The 26,807-nt window shown below is 28.7% G+C and overlaps 1 protein-coding gene across 2 annotated transcripts; it reads right to left on the reverse strand.

Moving 5' to 3' along the window:
- Positions 1–841: 841 nt before the first annotated feature.
- LOC129965525 (ras-related protein Rab-12-like) lies at positions 842–21,514 on the reverse strand. 2 transcript variants are annotated; one of them, XM_056079495.1, is made up of 6 exons: positions 21,309–21,510; positions 17,925–17,975; positions 14,932–15,055; positions 10,102–10,226; positions 9,814–9,938; positions 843–2,037 (listed from the first exon to the last, which is right to left on the reverse strand). In XM_056079495.1, exons 1-6 carry the CDS (start codon positions 21,352–21,354, stop codon positions 1,786–1,788), a joined length of 723 nt encoding a protein of 240 aa, XP_055935470.1. In that variant the 5' UTR covers positions 21,355–21,510; the 3' UTR covers positions 843–1,785. The 2 variants fall into 2 exon arrangements, with proteins under 2 accessions (XP_055935472.1, XP_055935470.1); XM_056079497.1 differs by lacking the exon at positions 17,925–17,975 and having other exon boundaries at positions 842–2,037; positions 21,309–21,514.
- Between the last annotated feature and the right edge of the window lie 5,293 nt (positions 21,515–26,807).

The following is a 26,807-nucleotide window of genomic DNA, read 5'->3' on the forward strand; positions in this document are numbered from 1 at the left end:
ACTAAGCTTAGCACAATTTCATATGCCAGTTAAATTATAAAAATTAGTGCTATTTTTCACAGCACCATTCCCATGTCAAACGCTGTAAGGAAGAAAGTTATTTCTTTTCTAAAATTTTAGAAAATAATTTAAGCCAGTAACAAATCTGTTCAAAATTTCATTTATTTTGTGTAATTTGCTGTGTATTTATTTTCATTCATTCAAATATGACATTTTCATAAAACTCATCAATTCGGCTTACCAATAGAAGCTACTGCACACTCGGCTTAAGTTGCTGATAGTTCGTCAGCGGGCTTATAAAGTGCCATAAGTAGCAACAACAACTATGTATGTGATTTTAATCAATTTAGAGAAAAATTGAAATTTTCCAAATTTTGTTACTGTTTTTGAATTTACTGAAATTTTATCATCTACATATTTTTTTTAATGAGTCATTTTCTTTTGGACATTTTGGAAATCAGAGGATTCCTAACTGTAGAAAATAAGTTCAGGCATTTAGCTATTGCAACTGTTTTAAAAGAATTAGCAAATGCTTTAGATATCTTTGTTAAAATGTGAGTATTTTGGGAAGAATAATTATTGAAATAGAAATTTACTTTGTTCTCAATTCGTAAATTTGTTGTGTTGATTTTTTTAGGACGAATAAAATTAAGACGAGGAAATTCATCAAAACCTGAAAGTTCACAGTTTTGATACAATACATTGCATACTTCTCCCACAAATATACAAACAGACACACTAATTACTAAATCAAATTAACACTAATACAAAATTATACAAATTACTACATTTTTTAAACGATTACAAAATTTAAAAAAATAGAAATTTTTATTTAAAAAAACCAAATTTATATTAGAAGAATTATTACAAAATAAACACAGTTTTCAAAGGTTGGCAATTTTTTTTCATTTAGTAATAATACAATACATAAAAAAGAAGACATCTAATTGATGCCCTTTTTTTATCTATTCATAGAGTACAGAAAGATAGATTCATTTATCTATTCATAGAGTACAGATAGATTATTCTGTACCCTATGAAATATCACAGCTCAGATGATTATTTCTTATTTAAAGGAGTCAACCATCCAGATACATATGAGAGCTACAAATTAAAAAATTGAAAGCTGAGCATCAAGATTTGCAGTAAAAATGTTTTTGAACTGTTTTAATGCTTTGAGAGTTGCTGAGTGAAGACTAAAGAGGTATTTGGAACTAAAATTTCTATACTGAAGCCTTTTTACATACTTTTTCTCAACTTCGATGAAAGGGAGTGGCTGATAAAAGTTATAGATTGATTTTGATGAAAGAAAAATATTATTACACTTCAAATATCAATATTAAGATTGAGAGAAATAGATAGAAAGAAATTAAAAATTCGCATTAAGTAAAAATAATTAATTTTTGACTGTTTTTTATGACCTTTAAGACCCTTACGGGAGCGAAGAATATATATTAATTTTTTTACTATTTTTATTTTTCATCAATTCTCAACTTCTCCATAGTGTAGTGACATGAAAACAAATTTAATTTATTTCGACTCATTCTATTGAAATTCTATCTCTGTATGAATTTGTTCTTCATTTTGTTAAGTGTTCTATACATATGAACATAGATATGGCAATCAAAAATGCATTTGATGTAACAGTCTCTTTGTAGTCGGATAACAATAAGTAGAGTTTCAATTTTCACTGTTATTAAACACAATTATCGCCAAAGACTTTATAAAACCTGGCTTTCATGTTATTTGATGTATAATACTACCATAGAATTATTTTCGTGTTTGTTAGCAGCAACTTTTCTTTGGTTTTGGTTCTTTCCTTGGCTTTTCGATGGATAGTTTTATCACTTGATCATCACTTCTAAATTCATTTTCAAGGCGAAGTATTGGTGGTAAACTCATTTCAGCTGGCTGCGCACTGGTCTCAGTAACCGTATTGTCTAAATTTGTTGCTTCGATATCACCATTTTGTATTTCGTTGTAAAATGGTGGAATTCGCTTTCTTTCCAAGACTTTCAATGCTAACTTCTCAAAAACCTGAAAAAAAATAATAAAACATCATAACTTTTAAGTAGATTTTCAAAAAAATTGAAGACTAATTGATAACAGTTCTTTAGCTGTTAAAAATTTTCAGAAGCTTAGAATATATATAAAACTTGTGCGCAATTTAAAGTAAAGTTTCCTTACAAGCGTATGTGATATCAGGAGGATTCATTTGCCATGTACAATATGGTGCACTTTGTTTTTAGCCCCATATTATAAAGAAGATAATCGGGCTCTTAGACCTCTTCTCTTGTCAACTAAGAATAGAATTGAACGCAGTTCTATATATTTAGGTTAAGATCGTATATCACAATTATTCTTCCAAGTTGTTGCGTTTAGGATTTACTTGTTAAATTTGGATAACTGAATGTTTCAGAACGATATTACTAGAATAAATACTTGAAAGAATTCCAAAATTATTCTCCAAGTAATTGATTTATGGTGCTCTTTTTTAGATAACTGCATGCTTTAAAACAATATTACAAGAAGAATTACTCGGAAGAATTCCACAATTATTCTTTCAAGTTGCGTTTTTTATTTATGGTGTTATTTTTAGATAATCGTATGTTCCAGAACAAGATTACAAAAAGAATTACTCGGAAGAATGCCACAATTATTCTTCCAGATTGTTATGTTTTTGATTTATAGTTATTTTTAGATAAATATATGTTCCAGAACAATATTACAAAAAGAATTACTTGGAAGAATTCCACAATTATTCTTCCAAGTTGTTGTGTTTTGATATTATGATGTTATTTTTACATAACTATATGTTCTAGAACTTTTTTGTTTTATGAATTCACCATAAGAAAGTCTAATTATTTTGTAAACTTCTTCCAAATCTAATGATTCTGTTTAAAGTTTTAGAACCTAATATAAACAATAAGTATCACATGAAAACTCTATACTTTACTCGTAGTTATTTATTTGTTTGTACAGAGCCTAGGAACTACAGATGAATAAACAACATCTTTTGAATGTCTATATTGACGGAAGTAGATGTGAAAAATGGAAAAATATAAAATGTAAATAATAGTACAGAAAAATATGAAATTCTTCATGATATTTGTGTTGAAAATACAACAATAGGACAAAACACTAAAAACAGATTAAGAAAGAAAAAATAAGAATTTCAAATATAAAATAAAGAAAAAAAAATCAAAAAAAGAAATTAAAAACTATACAGATAAATAATTATAAAAGAATACCTAGATAAGATATAAGGGAAAACGATACGAATTATTCACACGTATGTACATTAAAAAAAGTTTTCCCAAACTTATGATTTTAATGTTCCTTTTAAAAATTCGTTATTAATTATAATAATTAGTGACTATAGCCTCTACCCAAAATTTACTCTTCTATTCTCTAATAAATCTGAGATTTTATCTCTTCTTTCTAAACTGTAGTACTTGAGCATGATCGCTAATCCTACGAATCCCCAAGTTTTTATCGTATGAGACCACTCATGAGTGCATTGTGCTTCACAGTGTAATGAAGTCCTGCAGAATGCTAGCATGTATATTCATCTTTATTAGTAGTAGAGATAAAGATATTGTTATTTTCTAACATTTCTGATAAAGATATAGTGCTTCGACGTATAAACCGCATGCCAGTAATCTTTTATTAACTGATTAATTTTTAATGTTATTGCAGTCCTATTACTTGGTTCGCAGACAGTTCTTTCTTTTAAGGATTGAATAAATATTTGACATAGATTAAAAATTTCGTTGCAAAGAATCACATAACAGAATTAATGTTTCTATTTTTGAAATATCGCTTTTACATATATGTGAGTAACAGGTCGATAGACAATTACGCTTTTGTCAGGTTTGATACAAAATTTGATACTTGTATTCAGTTTTAATCACAAAACTAATTTCATTCATTAAACTCATCGTGTTTTTTGAGATATTGTATTAGCAGGCACACAAAAGAATTAACAACAGTGTAGTGAATAGCTTATAAGCCAGTTAACAGCTACGCTACCCGAGCAATTGCTTTTGTATCGTGGTCATGTTACTGGGCTGCGAACCACAAGGTCCCAAATTATATCCTCGCTCATACTAATCCGCCACATGGGTGACCCGGACGTGATCCTTCAATCTTCGTACAGCTGTTGTGGCGCCATCTACCCACAGCAAGCCAAAGTCGTCAGACTCACTTGACACAGCAACACAAAAAGGCCGCAACAACCCAAAAGTCGTCAGACTCACTTGACGCAGCAACCCAAAAGTCATCAGACTCACTTGACGCAGCAACCACTCACCCACATACGCTCGCCATAACGCTTGGCGCTGCTCAAATGGGTACAGGCATATTAGAATCAATAGCTAAAACATCACCAGTCAACAGCCATATCGTTCGACACACTGGAGGGAGAGTCTGTGGTGAAAGCTTACAAGCCAGTTAACAGCTACGCTACCTGAGCAATTGCTTTTGTATCATAGTCAAGTTACTGGACTGCGAACCACAAGGTCCCAGGTTCTATCCTCGCATATCTCAATCCGATAAAACATCAAAACATAAAAAAACATAAGCAAAATCATAATTCAAAATTTGACCAGAGTGTATAATTTGGTAGTAAAGAAATGCCAAATATCCTCTATTGAGATGATTTAGTTCTTGAGTTTTCATGTTCTCATATAGTTCCAAACATGATTTTTCTGAATTAGAAAGGTCTGAAAAGTGGAGCTTCATCAAAAGCTAGAGATCTAATTTTTCGATGATCTTTATACTTTCCTTTGAGTATTTTGTATATGAGAGAGCCAACTTTTCTGAAGAATTTTAGTTATAGAACGTTACTTCTGTGCATATACTTGCCTCATTATGATAAGTTATCAAAATTGAATGCAGAGTCATTTATTAATCTTTTTTTTGCGGTAGATAACAAAAGGAAACAATGCACAGGATTTCTAAAACTGATAAAATAATCGGCAGGTAAGTATTCCAGAATCATTTCGGATAATATTTACAAAAATCTTGCTTATCATTAATCTATGAATATAAACTGACTAAGCTGAATTCATAGGGACAAGTTACAACGCTGCTAGCAGCGAAATAAGGAAATTTCAAAAACAGTTATTTACAAATCAATACTACATTAAAAAATAATTAGTTACAAATAATCACAAAACATAAAGTCATAAATCTTTAGACCCCCGCTCAGAGTGCGTTTTTCAGAATTTTCTCATTATTATTGCTTACTTCCTTCGTTGCTTAAATTCCACTTTACCGTTGCTTAATGCGCAAAAACTGTATTATAATTCTCTAGAATACATTTTTTCAATTTTAGACGAATCATTGTTCAAATTACTGAAAGTTCATAATTTTAATCGCATCAATTTTTCAGATAATTCCACGAAACCTTTTTTGTATTTTTATTATGGTATATTACATCTCTGTAATGATCTTTGTGGCCAATATGCTGTATTTATTTTAGTTATTTTTTGTAACTTCCTTATTTCAGAGCTTTCACTTCTTTTGCCCGTAAAAAAGTAATGCGTACATTCTTTAAAAATGTCAATCTTTGACATAAAATAATAAAGTTTATTGGCGTGACGGGACCCTATCACGTTTCTAGATATAATGTCAATTTCTATGATATAATAAATTATTCCAAATACAAAAAGTACAGTTTTTTTTATTACACTAAAAGACTGCTCCTAATTACCCCATGTTGGCAGAATAATTTCTCAAGAGTAAGTCCAAAACTAAAAACTGAATATATTATATTGAACACATCCAAGAAGTATATAATTTAACAGCTTGCATTGTATATAATCAATATAGAAAAAAAATAACATTAAGAAGATTTTGATTTCACTTTTTTAAAATAAAATTGCAACTAATGAAAGTAAATGTAAAAAAAAAACAGTAATACAAAAGCTGAAAAATGTTTTCATTTTCTTCTAGAGTGCTTTAAAGAAGCTAAAGAAGACACACATTTCCCAGCTTGCTTAGAGTTCACCGATGTATACTGTATGCATCGGTGTATACTGTAATTACCCTTACACTCACTTCTTTTTCCCAATTATTATTATTTTTTTTGATATTCCGTAGAAGTTATCCAAGGAAAAGAAGACATGTCTATTACACACACACACACACACACACACACACACACACACACACACACACACACACACACACACACAAAGCCATCCACCTTGCACGTTGCGTTAGAATTCAAAAACGCAACGTACTACGAGGAAGATATTTGGTGCGGCATCTTTGCACCAAAATTATAATTTCTATAAAATCTTGAAGAAATTTATGAGAGAAAATTCTGTGTGCCCGTTAGTATCCTGCTATGAAAAGGCCGCACTTGCAACCATTGCACTAAGTTCTGTAAACAATAATGTATTTGGTTTTAATATATTTATTTGTTGTATTCAGTAATGAAACGGCCTTTGCCCTGCTATGTAAAGTGATTGTATCTAATTCTGCGTTATTTGCAATATTTTGAATCTAAAACAAAATTGTTTTGGAAGTAGAACAATCTAAGTTCACTGGGAATGGAAGTTGATTTTCCTTCTGCTTAGATTCATAAAAACTAATAAGAATCTATAATAATAATAAAAAAAAAAGAGTTCGGATTATACACTTACGTTAATGGCTGTCAGTCCATATGTATGAAAACAAGCTATTTAGATGAAATTCAACATATGCCTTTAGATTATTTTAAAATTGCTATTTAGATTATTTTAAATTATTTTATTTTAAAGCTATTTAAATTATTTTAAAATTGTAGATTTTAATCAACGTTTGGATTATACCATTAACGTATCGACTGTCTGTTTATCTGTATCTATTTGTGGGAATACGATAGTAAAAAAAAACAGTAAGCTAAATAACTGAATTTTAGTTTGGCATCTTGAGGCAAAATGATAGATTTACAGTTGATGGACAAAATCATATCTGTGGTGTTTGCGAAAGAGTGAATGCCCTATTAATGAAATATCAGTGTTATTAGCACGTTTTGTATGCAAGTAGTGGATACAATAGTCTGCCACCAATAGTCTACAAGAAATATATTATCACTGTGGAATTTATTTTATACTAAAATGCAGAATGTAAGATATTAGTCGAATTGAGAGAAGACAAATATTTGCGCATGTCTGATTCGAACAACCATTACCATAATAGTTAATACTATGGATATATCTCGTGATGAAACAATTAAATGTAACAAAAAACTCTATGCAATGAAAATAAACTTCAATAAAAAATAATTGTGTTTGAAACTCAATAAAATAGACTGTACATTGTGCAAAAAAGATTATGAGTTCCAAAAAGAAGACGATCGTTATGAAAGTGACAGCAGAATACAACCAGTATATTTAAATCCCTATTTTAACAAAAAATAAAACAACTTCAAAAATAAAAACTCTATTACAAGTTCCGAAACTAGTTTCAATTTGATGTCAATGCAAAAAGTCATCTAAGTTAGGCCCGAAACCGGGTCACTTGATGTTTGACGTTTGGTTTGGTTATATTAACGTCCCGTTTGAAGCAACACTAGGGCTATTTTGGGACGGACCTCGTAATTTTGAACCGTGGTCAGATGACGAGGACGACACCTGAGCTGGCACCCCACTCTCCACACCACACCACACCAGCGGGAGGACGTTTGGTCATGACGGATTTAACGTGCAACAGGCCCCCTTACAAGACGGTTCTTCGGTGGAATCGGGTCACGAACCTGAAATCCTCCGGTTCCGAAGCCGAGACCTTACCACCAGGCCACCGCGGCCCACTTAATGTTTGAGAGAGAATGGTATGAATCAATGAATGGTCCTGCGCAACGCTACTAAACGTATGTTTATGTACGTCTGAAAACACTTCTATAAGATTATCATTCATAATTTCTTCTTCAACTGAAACTTCAAAATATTTCGATAATTTATGAAATTTCTTTTACTATTTTTATCTAACATATGGATAATATTTTTTCCTATGGAGAGTAGTTAGTTTATTTCTTTACCATATTACTATTTTAGATACCTTTGGTAATCAACTGTTTACTTCTCACATTAATAATATTGATTTAGTATTTTAACCAACAATGATGAATTAAATCTTATTATATCAAATAGGAGTACAATTTTAATTGTACTCCTGTTGTTAAGTAATTTAAATAATTAATTAATTCCTAGATTCAATTATTTATAAGGAGTAATTTTATATTATGCTTGTCCATTAAACATAAAGATTCTGACCTGTCAGCTGTGTACGCAAGGTTTGAAATTAATTGGGCAAATTGGTCATTATTCAGGTTAGAATAAGAACTGGAATAAGAACTGTTAGTTAAGAACTGAATTCAGGTTTTATTTTGGGATATTTCTTGAAAATATTGTAGGCGACTATTTAGAAAATATCTAAATGCTGTAAGTTTTTAACTGAAATAAAAGTTGATGAAATTGGTAGTATTGCGGATTTGATGTTCTTGAATTACTACTGATCAACAAAAAAGAATCTACATATCTTTCTGCTGAACAAAGTTCGAACCAAAGTGTCCGGGATAGAGCTTGCCTACACTAAAAATATCCAATAACTTCTCTACTGAACACATGACAAAAGCAGTGAGGACGTTTTCTTGAACATTTTAACATTTTTTAATACAGATTATTAAAATATAAGCACCCTTTTAGGTGTTCTAACCGACAGCTAGTTAATTCCAAAAAAAAAAAAAAAAAACGATATAATAATGATCCCTTCTGGCACCACCAGACCGGAAATGAACAGATGCATCATATATATATATATATATATATATATATATAAAAGCAAATAAAAAAAAGGAATTACAGGAAACTACGAGGAAAAAAAAATCAAGTTTGTTCGTTTCCCGTTGCAACAGGTAGTGTTCGGAACTGAAGAATCTATCATTCTTTTTCCCCATAGATAAAAGTACAGTGAAGCAATAATTAAGAGGTTTCTTTCAATAGTGTGTGTGTGGGTGGGGGGTGACCACTGAGGATGCATCTAAGGGTATGAGATTTTATATGAAATCGAACCAACGGTTGGAGGACTGATTCTTTCAGTTCTTGAAAATTTATTTTAAATCTATAAATCGTTATTGCCTTGGTATGATTCTCTATTGGAAGTTTCAATTAAAATTTAAAAGCAACTCTTCAATGATGGAATATATATGTAACAAATTTTATCAAATTTCAATTACACAAACCAAAAAAAGGAATTTTTTTATTCTGCTACAGCAAATGAAGTGAATTTAAAACCCTAATCAAAATAAATTATTTTAGGAAGAATACATCAAGGGTAAATCATAGTTAGTTGAAATGCATAGATTTAGATTACTTAGAGAAAAAATATAATATATTCTGGCATAAGTCAACCATCTAACTCTCCGACCGGCCACGAAGGCACAGGGATTTAAACCATAAAACTGAATGACCGGACCGCCGCAACAGCAACATTGGCGGGAACTGTGGTTGAGTCCTAAGGGCCGTCACCGGCCACGGTACAACCCTCCCCGAAGGAAGTACGTCCCGTCATCGATGGGAGGAGTCAGATCCCCCACCTATTAGTGTACCCTCCAGGGTGGCGAGATCCAACCACCATACCGGAAGCATCTCATCCTCAATTCGAGGTTCCCCCCGGGGGGATATATTCTGGCATAAAAATAACTTCATCATACAAGTGAATGCAATTTTGACAGAAAAATGTATATAAAAATGAACTATATAATATATATATATATATATATATATATATATATATATATATATATATTCAAAACAATCATACGTCATCTACGTTTTCGTTGTTCTTAGCGCTTGTTTCATGAAATTCCAGTCCCTCCTCTCGCGCAAAATTTTCAGCTGTGGTACCAGATACTTGGTTTAGATGCCGGAGGTCAGCTTTATTCCCAACTAAAAATAAAATTTTTAAAATTAGTGAATAATCAAAATTTTTTCAACACCATTGCTTCATTTTGTAAAAACTTCTACATAAAATTTGAAACTTCGCTAGCTAATACATTTTTTAAAATATTATAGGCTTTAGATATTTAATAATAGCAAGATTATTACAAACCTATGAATACCGTAGCGTCTTCATTCTGCTCCCTTATATATCGTAACCAACTCGGGAGTTCCATGAACGATGCGTGATTTGTCATATCATACACTAAAAGGACACCATCGGCTTTTCTGTAATATCTGAAAGAAGAAGAAAAAGAAAAAACAGAAGTTAAGTGTTTGTTAATTAACTGTGAGAACCTCACATTCCTTTACTTCCACGACTAGCCCTGATCTTGCCCCATATAACTTCTTCTTTTACTTTATCATAAAGAAGAATTTGTGAAAAACACTTCGAATTGTACTTTGATATGGACAAGATTCAAACCAGCAGTTTTATTGGTTTAAATTGCTAACTTAAAAAGGCTTCTAAAGAGCAGAAGATAAAGCAATGGTTTTTTTCGTTTAAAAAAAAGCTATCAACCTGAGAAATAAAACTCTAAAAAAATTATAGGAATTAGAAAGACTTATAAGGAGTGTCCCAAAATTAACGCAACATTTGAATATTGCCAGCTTTCGTGCCGTAAATTGCTGGCAATCCTATTATAAAAAACCATTTAACAACTGATAGTTTATGATAAGTAAAAATGGAGCGTTACACGATAGAAAAACGTGTTTTACTTTTTGAACAATATTTCGAAAATAATGAAAATCTGAAGACCACAATTCGAAACTTTGAGATTTGGCCCCCTAGATCGTGTGATTTAATACCATTGGATTGCTTTTTATGTAGTTATTTGAAGTCAAAGGTCTATGCCAACAAGCACGTGTGTATTGAAAGGAGAAATTTTACGCTGCATCAAACGAAATTTAGCCACATTTATGCAAAACAGTCGAATTTTTCGACAAAAGAGAACATATGTGCCAGGAAGGCCCTGGAAGCCATTTGCTCTATATTGTTACAAAATTTTTCTTCTACAAATATCACTAATCAATCGCAACACATTTAATCGCTGGTTCAGCAGCTTGTTTGCTGTCTAATCCTCCAGTTTCTTTACTTGTCGGCGACTCCGACTCCTCTCACACACAATTTCTGAGGATCCACACCACTTCACTGCAGCTTCAGAGTGTCTGTCTTTTATAGTTCCTGGAGGTGGGGCTAGAATCTTCCAGACCAATCAGGGCGTATATGAGTGTATCTTGGTTCCTACTGGATGGATCGTGAAATTTCTCGAACTTTCCAGTATGATCCATTTAGTCACCAAACTCGCCAAATTCGTCGCAAAGTCGCCAAATGGTCGCCAAGCTCAGCACGCGCAAAGCAGATCTTACAATGTTTTTACCGGTTTTTCCCACGATTACACTATTCGTGCAGGGTAGAAAAATTACAGATTTGTAACAATATATTATTCTCTACATAACACTATCCTGGGTACTTTCGATGCAATAAAATTATAACAATTTAAAGGGAAAAAGCATGCGTTTTTCATTTAATTCAAATCTTGCGTTAACACGTTGTTCTATCGTGTACCGCACTATTTTTACTAACTTTAAATTACCAGCTGTCGAATGGTTTTTTTAATAGGATTGTCACTTCTTTGCTTCACGGATGGTAGCCGATTCAAATCTTGTGTTAGTTTTCGGACACCCTTTAAAAGGATCTGTCGATTACGCTAACTATTGTGTCATGATTAATATTCTTTAAAAAATGTGCAAATTTGAGAAGTTATTTTGAATTTGATCGGAAATTTTGGAATTAAGTAATTTTTACATGGAAGGGAACAACAGGTAAACATTTCAAATTGATATCTGCATTCTTTTTTGAAAAATTTGACTTTCTTGCATAAAACAGGTCGTCAAAAAGTGCTAATGTGTTTCTATCAATCAAAATTTGCCGACAGAAAAAACAATCTTATACTAGTATCTAATCTTGTACTTAGTATTGTTCTTCGATTTCAGATGGTATAATAACGGTCAATTTAAAAAAAAATTTCAAATTTAATCTTAGTTTCAAATTTTTGAATCAAATTTTTTAATGATGAATCCACATACATCTATACCAAATGGGAAAAGGGCCACATGAGCTCTAAAAGCGGAGGTGGGTGTGGAGTTAAGATCACGGCCTTTTTTCGAAAAATAGTAAAGAGCAGTAGTTCGCGTGTGAAATTCTCATCGGAGAATGCCTTCAAGCTTAATATTTAAGACAAAATGTTAAAATAAGGACCATTTTCAACAATTTGTTTTGAAAATTGACCATTATGATACCACTTAAAATGATAAACTGACAATTTGAGTAGGATTATTTTTCACTCAACAAATTCTTATTGATAGAAACTTATTTAAAAAAAGTACTTCAACCACCTTTTTTTTTGGAAAAATAAATATTTTCAAAAGCAAATAATTAAATAAATGAATAATACAGATACCGATCTGAAATTTTTACTAGTTATTTCCAATAATGTAAAACGGATTTAAATGTAATTACAAAAATTTCTTTCAAATGGAAAGATACTTTTCCAGTATTTTCAAAATTTACTTCTGACATATTTAATTTATCATACCGTTCGACAGCTAATTTTATAGTTCTTTAATTTGAATTTACACTTTTTCTCCCAGATTAATATTTTCCTATTAAAACTTATCCCTAAAAAACCGTCCGTTTCTTTTTCCCTCTTCTGTCTATCTCTCGTTCGGTTACAAACTTACAGACATGTTTTGGATAAATAATTCAAACCAATAACTATATTGTTATGTATTTTTGCTACATTTTGATACTTTTCATGACAATTAGACTGGATTTTAAAAGGACATCGATTCTCAGAGTGGAAATAAAGTGGGCGCATAATCAATGGCATAAACAAGGCTTGCAATCCGCATTTACATCAAATGAACGATTGCAAAAATGCATTAACATATAAAGTTGATACTTCTTAAGAAACACCAAAAAGTTTATCTGTGAATTTATTCTATCATAATTGTATAAATTCTGGAAATTAAAAGAATGTAGCTCTTATCATATCATAGGCAAGAGCAGGAATGTTTGAAAATGGATGAATTTAACAACTTTTCATTATTGCTTATTTCTGAAGTTTAACTGTAACTATTACAACATTAAAAAAACCCATCCAAATTTTATTAAAAGTGAAAAAAAGACCTATAATGGAAGTAAATGTTGAATCTTCATACCTTGATTACTAATACGTATGAGCCTTGATTGAACATAATGAAATATTTACTATAGAAATAAAAAAAAAGTTATTGAATGTAGAAAAACAGAGTAATAAATATAAGGCAACTTAATTAGTGTGATCTAAAAGATATTTTTTTTTTCTAATTTTGAGATAGTAGAGGAAACATTTTTTTTGCTATAGTTTTAGCAGATGTCACCAAAAAAACATCAATTTTAAGGTAATTTTTAATTAATTAAAATTCTGATTTAATTTTTTTAAACCGTTTCAAACAAGAAAGTTTTCCCAATATTTAAAATACATCTGCTCCAAATATGGTAATCCTTAATGAAATGCTTTTCCTGTAGATGGCAACTGCACATACACATTCGCTTTTATTATTATTAGAGATATAAAAATTCACGGTGCAATTTTAATGTGTATATTAAATTATTACTTTGAAAATTCTAAAATATTGCGATACATTTTTAAGCACTTTTTTTTTCAAAAGCTTTGGAGAGTTCAAATTAGAACAGAAAATGAAACTGAATTATTTTCTAAATGCGTTTTCAATGCAATAGATTTTTTTTGTCAATAGCTTTATTGGTTTAGCTTTATATTTTTATTAGTGGAAAAGTGCAAGTATTATGTAGTGTTGAAATATCTGGTATAAGTTGTTGTTTCTTTCTTTTCCCAAAAAGTGAAACTAAATGCTTGAATTACAGTTTCGAAAGTAATATTGAAAGTTCCAAGAGCATTATCATTTCACGAAAGAAAATTGTTTTCTCTGTGAAGATTCACTACAATAACAATAATAACTTTTATAATAAAATATACTTAACATTTAATAAACGTATAGAAAAAAAACTGTATTGGAACTTAATTGCCTTCATTGAAAAGATAAATTTTTTTGAATTTTGATATAGAATTATACAAGTTTTATGCCTTTGAAAATGTTCAAAGAAGCGTTAAAATATTTCTAGTATCTTGTATTTATCTTTTCTGAAAAGTGAAACTAAAAATTAGAATCATAATTTCAATAATTAATATTGAAATCTATGAAGAATAATTCCATTTAACAAAAAAAGTTATATAACATTTGAATATTAACATTGGAATATTTATCACAACGGGTACGAGATATCAACAAAAAACTTAATTATTAATTAATAATTAATTAAATTAGATCAATCTTTAAAGTCGTAATATGAATTTTCAGTCAAATTTTATGATAAAGAAGGTCGAAATATCAAAAATAAAATAAAATTAATGAAAAAGAACTTTGTTTCATGTTGTTATTTTTTAATTTGAAACAATATTCAATGTCACACACAATTAGGAAATAAATATATATTTCATTGTTATAGATCTTATAATTTTGATGATCAAATCTGAACAAACGTGGCCTCAATTTGTTCATACAGGATAAAAATTAAGCTTCGGATTATTTTATTTCGATTATAATGGAAATATATCACAGAATTATGTTTGATTAAAAAATAGCTTTATTCAAACTGTAGCTATCTGATTAAAGCTATTTGGTGTTCAAACAGAATACCTACATTTCTTTCCCAAGAATTTTGCTTTAATACATAATACACAGTAGAAAGAAATTTTTGCAGCTTTTAATGTATGGACAAATTTATAATGAAAGGAATAAACTATATTGAAATACTTAAAAAATAATTTAAGAAGATAAATACTTTATAAGAATAAAGTTAAAAAAAAATGTTACTCACTCTTTGATTATTGCTTTGTATCGTTCTTGTCCAGCTGTGTCCCAAAGATAAAGATCTATTGGTATATCCTTTAGAATAATTGTTTTACTGAAGTTGTCTACTATTAGTGTACTTTTGTGCTCTTCTATAAAAGAGAATGCTATGAACTAAAATAAAAATTTAAAAATACGAAGAAGATTATGTAGCTTTTAAAAATAACAACTTACATGATTTTAAAATATCTATCTTAATGCAATGAAAATTTTGCTCAGTTGTCCAAATTTGATTTGCTCAAAAAAATTTCTTTTCCAAAAAAATTTGAAATTATAAAGGCTTTTCGATAGATTTTATGCGAATATTCTATGTGCCTGAGTTAACCTAATGATTTTTATGTAATTCTGACTCAATACCCACAACAATTAGATAGCATTTTCATGCTAATTGATCAAAATTCTAAAAAAAAAATGTTCTTAGTCGAGCAAGATTCAGCAAAATAATTATGAATTATATCTTATGCAATAAAAATTTTGCTCTGTTATCCAAATTTGATTTACTAAAGAAAATTTCTTTTCCAAAACAAATTGAAATTATAAAGGCATTTCAATAGATTTTATGCGAATATTATATGCGTCCGAGTTAACTTAATGATTTTCATCTAATTTTGACTCAATACCCACAACAATTAGATAGCATTTTCATGTTAATTGATCAAAATTCTAAAAAAAAAATGTTCTTAGTCGAGCAAGATTCAGCAAAATTATTATGAAAAGGAGTGATTAAAATTTGCATGGGAAAATTTGAGATTGAAAAATAATCTTTCTCAATGAGCAAAATACGATAATGTACAAAAAAAAAAAAAAAAAAAAAAAGAATCTACTGTCGCAAATTTTAAGTTATCATGTGAGAACATTATTATTCTTTTAGTTATTATTTGTCTTAATTAATTTAAATCATTAACCAGTTTAAACCGGTTTGAAGCAATCACGAGGCTTCTCTTTCTCTCCCTCTCTCATATATATATATATATATATATATGATGATTGTTTTAAACTTTCATTTTCAATTTTTTTTAGCTGGCAAACAAAGTTTTGGAGCTCGACCGATTTTGAGTTGAAAAAACCCATCGTTTTTCTAAATATCGACGCGTGTGTAATCTAATAGTCTCATGATTGTTTCAAACCGGTTTAAGCTGGTAAATGACTTAAATTAATTAAGACAATTCGTAAGAGTTCAGAGAATGTATAATTTGGAAATTAAGTTGTAACTTTAGTTGCCGATAAATCGCCAAATGTGACAGCTTTCTGCATTATTTTCTAATAACCTTATTTTAATTAGTTAAAATTATCCCTAAAATCACAATCTTTATCTATTAAATAAACAATATTTTAACTTGTATGGTTTATTTTTAAAAAAAACGTTGCGCGAGTTAGGCAATAACGCTGTGATTTCCAAGGGAAATATTTCATTAGCAGAAGACAGATAATTGAAAAACTATACTGTGAAAGCCGAATCCAAAATAAAACTACATTAGCAGACGATAGATATTTCAAAAGTTATAGTGCGAAAGCCGATTAAAAAAAAAAAGGATAAATAACCACTTTGTTGCTTTCACATTTTGAGGATTCAACAATTTGTTGCCATCACATTTTGAGGCTCCAAAAACCTCAAGCGAAAACAATATAATGTTCTCACATGATAAAAAAGAACGTTATATAATAACTCTTGATGTATTTGTATTCTTGACAGTCTGAAAGAAGAAAAGGAGCGTAATATAATAACTCTTAACGTATTATAACCGTATTCTTGACATTCTGGTTGGCTATCAAAGGTGAAAACTTCCCACTAGTAATAAAAGAGAAAATGCGTGTTTGTGCACTGATACTCTACATTGCCCAATAGTGAACCAGCGAAATGAAATTTGTTACAGATATACCTTTGAAGAAGTAAATAAACATTTCAGAAGAATTTGTTGAAAATATTTTAGTTATTGAAAAATTATGCACAACTTTTGATTTCCTTATCGTTATTCCGAAAGTATTATAGCAAAAAAAGAAAAATCTTATATTAACTTACAAATCAAGGAAATTATCTTTTCAATAATACCATCTAACTTGCCGTACATTTTTTTAAAAAAAATTAATTCATTTTTAAAAATGCCCTTTAAGTAAGTTTTACAAAAATACATTTTATTGCTGTAATGAAACTAAAACAGTTTTTATTGTTTCTATAAATATTCTGGTGTTTTCATCTGTGTCAGGGATCAAAGTAGAAATATTTGGCTTAGTTTATGATGCTCAAATGGTTTTAATTTTAAGCAGATTCTTGATTTAAAAAATCATGATTTTATTTAAATACTGTAGCATGCAAGAAAACAAGTTAAATTAAATTAAATTTTTCAAAGCAGCGAAAAAATTGGAGTAAAATCAGTAACCCAGGTTTCATGATAATACTTTGACTATTAAATGCTGACCAATTCTTAGAAATTATATTTATTTTTAAGATTAAAATGTTAAAGATTACTTAAATTGCATCCTAATAAAAAAAATTGGGAATTACTACTGCATTTAAAATAAAAGGAAATAATATTGAATGGTTTTTTAAAGAATATAGCAGCGTATATTTTTCCTTTGTATAATTAAACATTTTTTTTTAATAATTTGAATTCTTATAATTTCATTTTTCTTATTTTCTTTCATGCAGTTTTTACGGTCATTGCATTCATTTTCATTGTGAGTTCTGTGTTTTATTATTTCGATTTAAAAGATGAATTTAAATAATTTTGATTAACACCGCAAAAACACTTACGGTGCATATTCTAGTTGTTAATGCATATTATAGGTAATGGTATTAAATATATCATTTTATATGATTACTAAATGAATATTTGATTATAAACATTCATTAAATATATATTAAGTTAGAAATGAATGTCAAAACTTTTCTAATAATATTCACATTTCGATCCTTTACTGTTGATCTATTAGAGATCGCAAAAACAATTCAGCATTACTTACCTCTAAAAATATTTTTGCAGAAGCGCAACATTAAAGAAGTTTTACCAACACCTAAAAAAATTCATATCGTGCTATTAGACAGAGTCTTCGAAAGATGTACTAGTTTAATTTATTTTAAATTTCTCATTATTATTATATTTATAACTATATTGCATATTGCTGTAACAATTATCAGTCTGGTTTCTCAGAAAACTATGAATTAAGTTGAATGGCAGTTATTAATACATATTTTGTTGGGTACTAAGAAACATCGCTTTATGTACGGCTACTGATTTTTGAGTTTCTGGTGGAATGAGAATCATTATGACCCGTGCAGTGGAAGCAAGAGGACCCCTATTTCAGGGAACGTTTCTTTTATGATCACATTTCACACAAAATAAGGAGGCAAGACAATTACGCTCGCACACCGTAACGGAACATCACCTCCTAAAGTACATTCTCCTAAAGTATATTCTTTTTAAGTAAATTGACTTAAATATTCTCATTCATGATGTTTTCTATAAAATTTATGAAATTGTAATAATTGCATTCCAGAATATCTTTTAATTAGTTTTACATCTTGTCAGAGCTTGCATACTTTATGTAAAAATATTTTTAAATAAAATGGTTTAAATATAAGATTTATGTGAGAAATTATATAGATATTGCACTCCAGAATATATTTTGATTTGAATTTTTCTTCTTGTGAGAGTTTGTAACTTTATGTAAAAATATTTTTAAATAAAATTGTTAAATTATCTTATGCATGCTCATTTTTTTAAAAGGAAGAAATAATACATATTAATTCTCTAGAATATTCTTAATTTAGAGTCTTATAGCTACTTTCAAATGATGCATTTTATAGATATTTCAATAATATAATTGCTAGAATAAAATTTTAAAAATGTGATTTGAATATCAAGAAATATTGTAAAGATAAAAATGTTTTATATTTAATTGAACCAGTATTTTATAACAGCCAAACGATGTGTTTACTATAAAGAAACAGCATCTTATCTCCTTATATTTACAATCGCAATGCACCATGGGATGCGTGCCTAATTAGGTGTCGCCATCTATTATCCAAAAGAGAAGATAGAGTAATGCAACTACTTACGTAAACGTAACTTAATTAAACGATGATTTAAAATCTTAAAAAATAATATGAAGTTCTAATTAGGATTTGTAGTGACTACTTTTGCCAATTATAAGCTAGCTTATCGGCGGCCAAGCTGAACTCTCTTAGGGGAAAGCTTCAATTACTACGGGAGTTTGCAAGTATCTGCTATAAACTGATCACATTTTTTATGCAACTTCAGTATATGTGTAATACAAGTTCAGTAATTGGGTAGTATCTGTTTTGTGGTTCATATGTAATGCTGATCTGTTTTTTGGGCTTTAATAAATGTATGTTGTTATAATATTGAATCTAGTATTGAATTTAATTTCCATTCGTAGGTAATATTTTTTAACGCAATTTATACATATAAAACAGAATCTCTAACTGTAATTGTTCTACTTTCGATAAAATGAGGAACATGCACGCTTTAAAACAAGAGAAATATTATTGTTAATACTTCAATAGCTAAAAGTTGTTTGAAACATAAATTAATTAAAAATTCAATAAATCTTTAAAAATTTTCATTTGCTGGAAATATTTCACAAAAATAATTTTTACATTATATAATTTAAAAAAAAATACCTTTCTAATTATACTAAATTAATTTACTTTAAAGATTTTCTACAATTTTAATAAAACTTTCATATTTAATTTTATTAATAATATGTGGCAATGTTTTTATTGTTATGATGAAATTGAAATTAATTTAAGTGTTCTATTCAACTATTCAATTGCGTGCTTTTGCTGAGACTAAAATTTAGGTTAAAAAATTGTTTTACTTTGACATTGATTTTGAAGTAATAATATATAAATTAGAAATATAATATATCTTATTCACATTTTTTTATTCCGTGATATATGCAGTTTTTAAAGTGCACGCGCAATGATTTGTTGTAGACTAATTCCATGCAATTAATATTTTTCAATCTTATGAAATAACAGATGAAATTTTAAATAAACTTATTCCGTATTAATGGCTTAGACAGAATAAGTAAAAGAAAGCTAATATTCCAGGGAAAAAGGTTAGTTGCTACTGTCAAATATGTTCAATGATATAAAATTAATTAACATTGTTTTTTTTTAAACATATAACTCAGATTCAATTCTCCACTAACATTTTGATATTAAAAAAAACCCTGAAAAACAACTAGACCCCTGCTAATTTTTTATTAATATCATAATCATTGCATAAATAATATAAAGCATACTATTGCCCTTAGTTTTAACAGATTAATATTTTTTCACAACAATTTTTATTCTGAAAAGAAATGAAGTTAAGCAAAACTTTAAAAAATTCAAGTTGTGAAACTATTAGGGCAAGTTAATGCTTTTAACTTAAATAAAGAGCTTTTAAATTTATATGTGAGATATGAATACCATTTTACATTTTATCATGTTTAATTATACAATGTCCACTCTCCAGTAGAAATTTTTCCACTAAACCAAATCCTCCAGCTTCTATTAATAAAAAAAAATAATTATAGACTTAATGAAATTTTATTCTCACAAATTAATTTATGATTAAGTTAATTATATTTAAAAAGAAGCCATGCAATAAAAAATGATTTTTATAAAATATTATCTAGAGTAATTATTACATATATTTCTTAGGTTCCATTAAATTTATATATGAAATCTCGTAGCTGCATTAGTACTATATTTTCCTTTAAAAATTTAATAGTAGGTATAAATCTGAAATGTTTTTTAATTAAACATTTTTTTTATTTGCGACTAACTGTTAAACAAGGACAAAATTGTTGATAATTACTTTTTTATATAGTTTACTTATGTTTAAAACTTCCACGGCAATTTATAATTGCATGATTAATACATTTCTATGATAATAAATTACTTAAACAACTACTTAAAACAAATAATATGACAATAAAAACAAATAATCTAAAAAAACATTCAAAGCATACATAAACTAATTTTGAAATAATTTATTATTTGCTAAAATAATTAATTTATTATATAAATACAATTATAAGTAAGCAAATAAAACTAAAAACGCGATTTTTAAGCGCTGCTGAAAAGCATATATTTTCTTTTCTAATTATTAAATCATATTAAAAGAAACAAAGCATTTGATAGATAATATTCAATTTTCAAATTTCACATGACACTACATAATAGCAATTGATTAAGAATGCACACATGCAAGTTTGTCAATCTTTATATTTCATATTCTTAACTGTATTGAAAAGTTTTGAAATTAAGATTTCTGTAATTATTTTATACAAGTAGTACAGAACTATATTCGAAATATATTCTATGTAACTTACTCATTTCTCCTAACATTATAATGCACATATGGTGATCCGCAGCCATTTTGCATTTGACCCTTTTAGTCCTTTTGCCTTAGAACGGATGCACAAAAACATCTAGTTTCACTTTCCAATACGAGTAGAAGGAACAAACGTCAAGAGTAATACCAACGCAAATGCTTCTAATATCAGCTACGGCGGCTTTGTGATAAAGTGAACTTGCTGTACTCAGTTTTATCCGTAAAATTGACGGACGGAGAGAAATAAATGAATAACTGCGCATGACACGACTGGTAAAACGAAAGTGAAAACTGACTGTTAAATATTAGGGATTTCCCCTTTGATGTATAGTAGATGCTATTATGTTCATAATGCCTTCACATTTAAGTGGTTGGTAGATATGCATTTCTCTATTTGGATCAGATTATCAACACGAAAGGGTCATCGTCCATTTGTAAACGAAAAAGTAAAGACTCGCATCGCAAATCTATTTTTATTTTAACATTCATTTTTACTTTCTTATATAATATTGATTTCGCCAACAAATTCGAGCTCGAGGTTTTGACGAAACTCTACGTTTTAAACTCCCCTGAGTGTTCAAAAAACATATTTTGGCATTATGTCTGTCTATAACAAACGCTAAATAGATGAAATTCGGTATATGGTCTTTACATCAAATTTATGGATTTCTAAAAACTTTTAGCAAAATCCATTGAGAGGAAATCCATTTGTCTGAATATAAACTAACTCGATAACAAGAAAACGAAAAGAGCTAGATGAATGAAATTTGATGCACAGGTTAAACTTCTATAGTATAGACGCCAAATTTTGAGCTAAATACAACAAAGGTTTGGCCGTGTGTAGGTCTGCGGGCTCATAAGCATGTAAACGTTAAAGCTCAAAAGCGCAGTGATTTAAATATATCAAATTTAGTGCTGGATTTTTTTGATTAAAATTGTAGTTCTGAGTCAAATTTTGGATTCGATTTGTTGGGGAAAACACATCTAAAACATGAATTCTATTATCGAATGTTATTAACATGTCAGGGATTAATCGACAAAAACACTGGCCAAGGATCCCGTGATAGATTCAGTAAAAACGCTAAATTCTTGCCAAAGACTTATATTTGGGGATTACAGTTCGTTTATGTCATGCAAGACGTTCTCTGTCTCACCAAATGTCCACAATTATTTGTGGGGTGGGGGAACCACTTTTATTAGAGAATATGAGAGAAAGGTTTTGGGAGAATACTATCACCTGTTCTAAACTAATATTAAATCTACATTAATAAATCAAGCAGATATAATAAATCAAACAGAATTTCTTTATCGACTTGAATAATCACATTCTTATTTTGCGTTAAAGCACATCTCTGTTTCAAAATTTAATTTTAAAAAAATCTTGTATCGAGTAGTTTGAATCTAATTTGGATGATATGGTTGGATACTGAAGTGAAGTAATTTGCTCAGTATATATATATCAGTAATAAGCAAAATGTTATGACGAGGCTTGTTATTTGTATCGAGTTTGAAATTACGTCGCATATTGTAATATTTCTATTAAATGTTTAGCAACTTTTGTCCATTTTTTAAATTTTTAATCTTTCTCAAAGTTTTTTGAATTTTCTATTTATTTATATGAATTTTTTCGAAATTTTTTAGATATTATAAAAAAAGTTCACTTAGAAGAGCTCCGTCAGTATGCCTGCCTTATTACCTTCACTAAACTTTAAGTCAAAGTTCAAAAGTATATTATTTAAGAATTTTTCTTCTCTTATTCGTGACAATAAAGATTATTAATGTTGTTTAACATCGAAGAATAAAAAAAAATCATAAAGGAAACGAATGATTTCGCCCCAAAAATTGGCAGCAAACCAGATGAGAAGTGATATTGGTATACGACTTTGAGAAATTCGATCAATTGCACTTGCAAATAGCAATCTCTCCACATAATAAATCAACGACACCCTAGAACACCACACAACTCGGACACATATTAATAAAGGACATATACAAAAGTAACGATTGAAAATCGACACAGAAAGAAAATGAATGCAAAACAAGTAGCCAACTGCTTATTGATGGGCAAGGATTTCGCAAGATGTATGGTACGGCGAAACCCATCATTATAGCCACAGTCAAAATATGCAAATATCATGGTGCAGGATTCTTTTCTCTAGAAGACTCAGTGAAGTTATCAGATCTTTACAGTACTAGTGCAAGATTTATTTACCAAAAGTTGTTGTTTTTGATAAACTAAAAATTTCACTTGAGAGTAAATGACAATGCAGCTAATAACTATTTAGACAGTTTTTATCAATTTAATAGTACTTAAGCTATAATCTTTGTTCTAGCAAATTTAGTTCATGCTCCAAAGCATGGCCTATTTTATTTTAAACTTCATGCACAAAAATTGTCACATAATCAGTGGCATGCATTTATCGTCTGTGCATAATCCTTTTTTCTCTGGAATATTTATTATGAGTTTTAACGAGACTTTACATCAAAGTTCTAATTGCTAAAACAATTGCCATACACTTAAATGAATACACTGTTAGTATTCGGTTAATTGGAAAAACGAAGGTCCCTCGCCCTATCCGGCCCAATCACTTTTTTCGACTTGATCAGAAGATACGTGTCTTCGCAGGGATTAACAATAAGTTTCAGAGACTTTATGTTTCTAACTGTGCATTGGTGTATGAATCCTATTTGTCTTTAAGCAATGTAGAACTTGTAAAATATTACACGATATAAAAATATTCTGCACAAATATTATAAACTATGTAAATTTAAAATTCATACTTTTATATCTTCATAACTGTGAGACAGGAAGTTTTGCATAGTTCCAAATGAAAGGTAACTATATTTACAATGTAATTCGAACAGGAGTTACCTTGAAAATATCGTTAGTTCTTAAATTAACTTTAAATGTAATTTCAAAGATTTTATTATATTTACATCGAGATAGGCTCGGCTGGGAAAAAAAGGCTGTATATTCATGTATTAATTATCAATAAAGCAAAGAAAAAAAAAAAGCCAGGATGAAATATTAAAATCGGCAGTGGAAAAAAAAAATCAGTTTTTCATTTCAACAATGGAATGTACAGTTGTAAAATGCATTTAAAATACTTTTTATGAATTAATTAAAAAATTTTAAAAAATAACACGACAAGAAATTGGAATCAAAAAAAGAAAATTCTAAAAAATTTTTAATTACGTCAAAAATTTGTAAACTTTTAATATTAAAAAAATATTACGGGAAGACATCAACATTTCATTTAATTTTTATTAAATTAAAATGAAATCACCTTTAAAAGTATAAATATGTCAAATTTGATAGTTCAAGGTCAAAGACCTGGTTTGCATACTACCAGCACAAAAATACACACACACACACATTCTATTTTATTATTCATAGAGATGACACGAAAACATCGAAAGTCATTCATAATCATCGCCGCCCAGATTTTACAAATTTTTTATTTCATTTGTAAGTTCATAATTCCTATATATTTCGGAATTGCGGCCCCATTTTCTTGAAATATCCCAAAATTACTAATTCTTTGCATGAAGACATTACATCGATTGTGCTAATTATATTTTTCTGTTTCAAAGTCACGATGTTTTTATGCGACATTAGTTTTCGTTGAACCTACGCCGCCTATTTTCTAGAAATATTGCCAAATAAAACTTTTACATAGATCTAACTTCAACTGGACCGTTTATTTTTCCGCTTTGTGAGCATAGCAACTAAAAAATGTATTCTATATTTATTATGCATGCATAATTTAATTTACTTTGATAAGGTAATATAAATCAAAACTGGTTCACATTATTAAATTAATATCATTAATATAGTAGACTTGTCACTAAATGAACAGTTTATTTAACGGTCAATAAAAAATTTGGGACGTTTCTCGTCTATTAGTAAATAAAAATGACACATTATGACAAAAAATAATGAAAGATTTTTCCCCTAGCAGGAAATTCAGAACTCTTTCATTTCATTACAGATATATAAATAATATATAAGTTTCTTAAATATATAACAAAACGGTCATTATAAGACAAATTCTATTACGATGATGGAATTTTAAAAATTTATCCAAAATGTGCAAACAGAGTTTAAAAAAAAAAAAAGTAGTAATATCTTCCTTTGATACGGATGACGCAAATGTCGAATAACACTCTTTGCAGAAAGAAAATATGTATTAACATAGCAATTCTAGAATATTAAGAGAGATAAATTACAGAATATTTGAATGTCTTTTCACAGGATTCTTTTAAAAATTAATAATGTAATTTTTATTTTTAATTTTTCAACTTCAAACTTTATTCTTTATTTAAGTATTTTCACTTGAAAAATAATTGACAACAGTCATAAAAGTATATCTATGTATATCGATGCCCTATATTTTAATTTAAGTTCTCAGTTTCGACTGTTATTTTGGAGAGCATAGCGTAATAGGACTTACTATTTTAGAATTTTATTTGACATTAAAAATAAATTCCTTCAAATAATTTATTAGCAATGGTAAAATTTGATATATCTTAAAAAGTCTATGTCATTTCAAATTTCATTTTCAGGTATGTTTCTGATATTTTGATATTGATACCGCAAATTTTGTTCACTCATGCTACATCATAAGAAAGACTTAAAAGAGCATTTTAGACAATTAAGTGAATAATCGATTTTTTTTATTAACAGAAAAAACGAATATAAGTGAAACCAATAACTGTTCTTATTGTTAACTAGCCGCCTTTGGCGACCAGCCGGTTCGCCAATCTTAATGTTCGTTAAAATTTTAATAATTAAATATTTTATGCAATTCCAACTTTAATAGATTCTTCAGCAAAATATTTTAAAACTTCAAATTTTGATAGTCATATAACTCACTCATAATATTATAAAGGCCTTCAGTCATAACGTGATATGTATCTCTCTAATTTTCTGTTACCCCTCGTAGAATTTATGCTTTAAATTAAAGTGTAAATGATTCATCTGCAATTAATATAATAATATTTTTTACTGAAACAAAGCATTTTTTTTAATAATATGATTACTGATAATAGAGTCACTGAGCGTTTAAACTTTATGGGCACTAAAGAATATCTTTCTTAATTTATGTAATATCTCAAGAATTTGTCAACAAAATTTTCGCAGATTCATCATGAACGGATCGATTAATGAACAATGTTTACTTTTAAATGCATCAAACACTAAGAAAATAAAATGAATCGTTTAAAATAATCGGTCTAAAACAGGTTTAAAAAAACTACTTAAAAAACGATGTAATTAAAACTATAAGCATATACAAAAAAATATATAACTAACATAAATACAATTTAATTACAAAAGCATGCAACTAACCTAAAAATAATTTAAATCATTGAAAACAGGTTTAAAAAAAACTACTTAAAAACGATGTACTTAAAACTATAAGCATATACAAAAAATATATAACTAACATAAATACAATTTACTTACAAAAGCATGTAACTCACCTAAAAATAATTT

Source organism: Argiope bruennichi, chromosome 4 (assembly GCF_947563725.1).
Source record: "Argiope bruennichi chromosome 4, qqArgBrue1.1, whole genome shotgun sequence".
Lineage (NCBI taxonomy): Eukaryota > Metazoa > Arthropoda > Arachnida > Araneae > Araneidae > Argiope > Argiope bruennichi.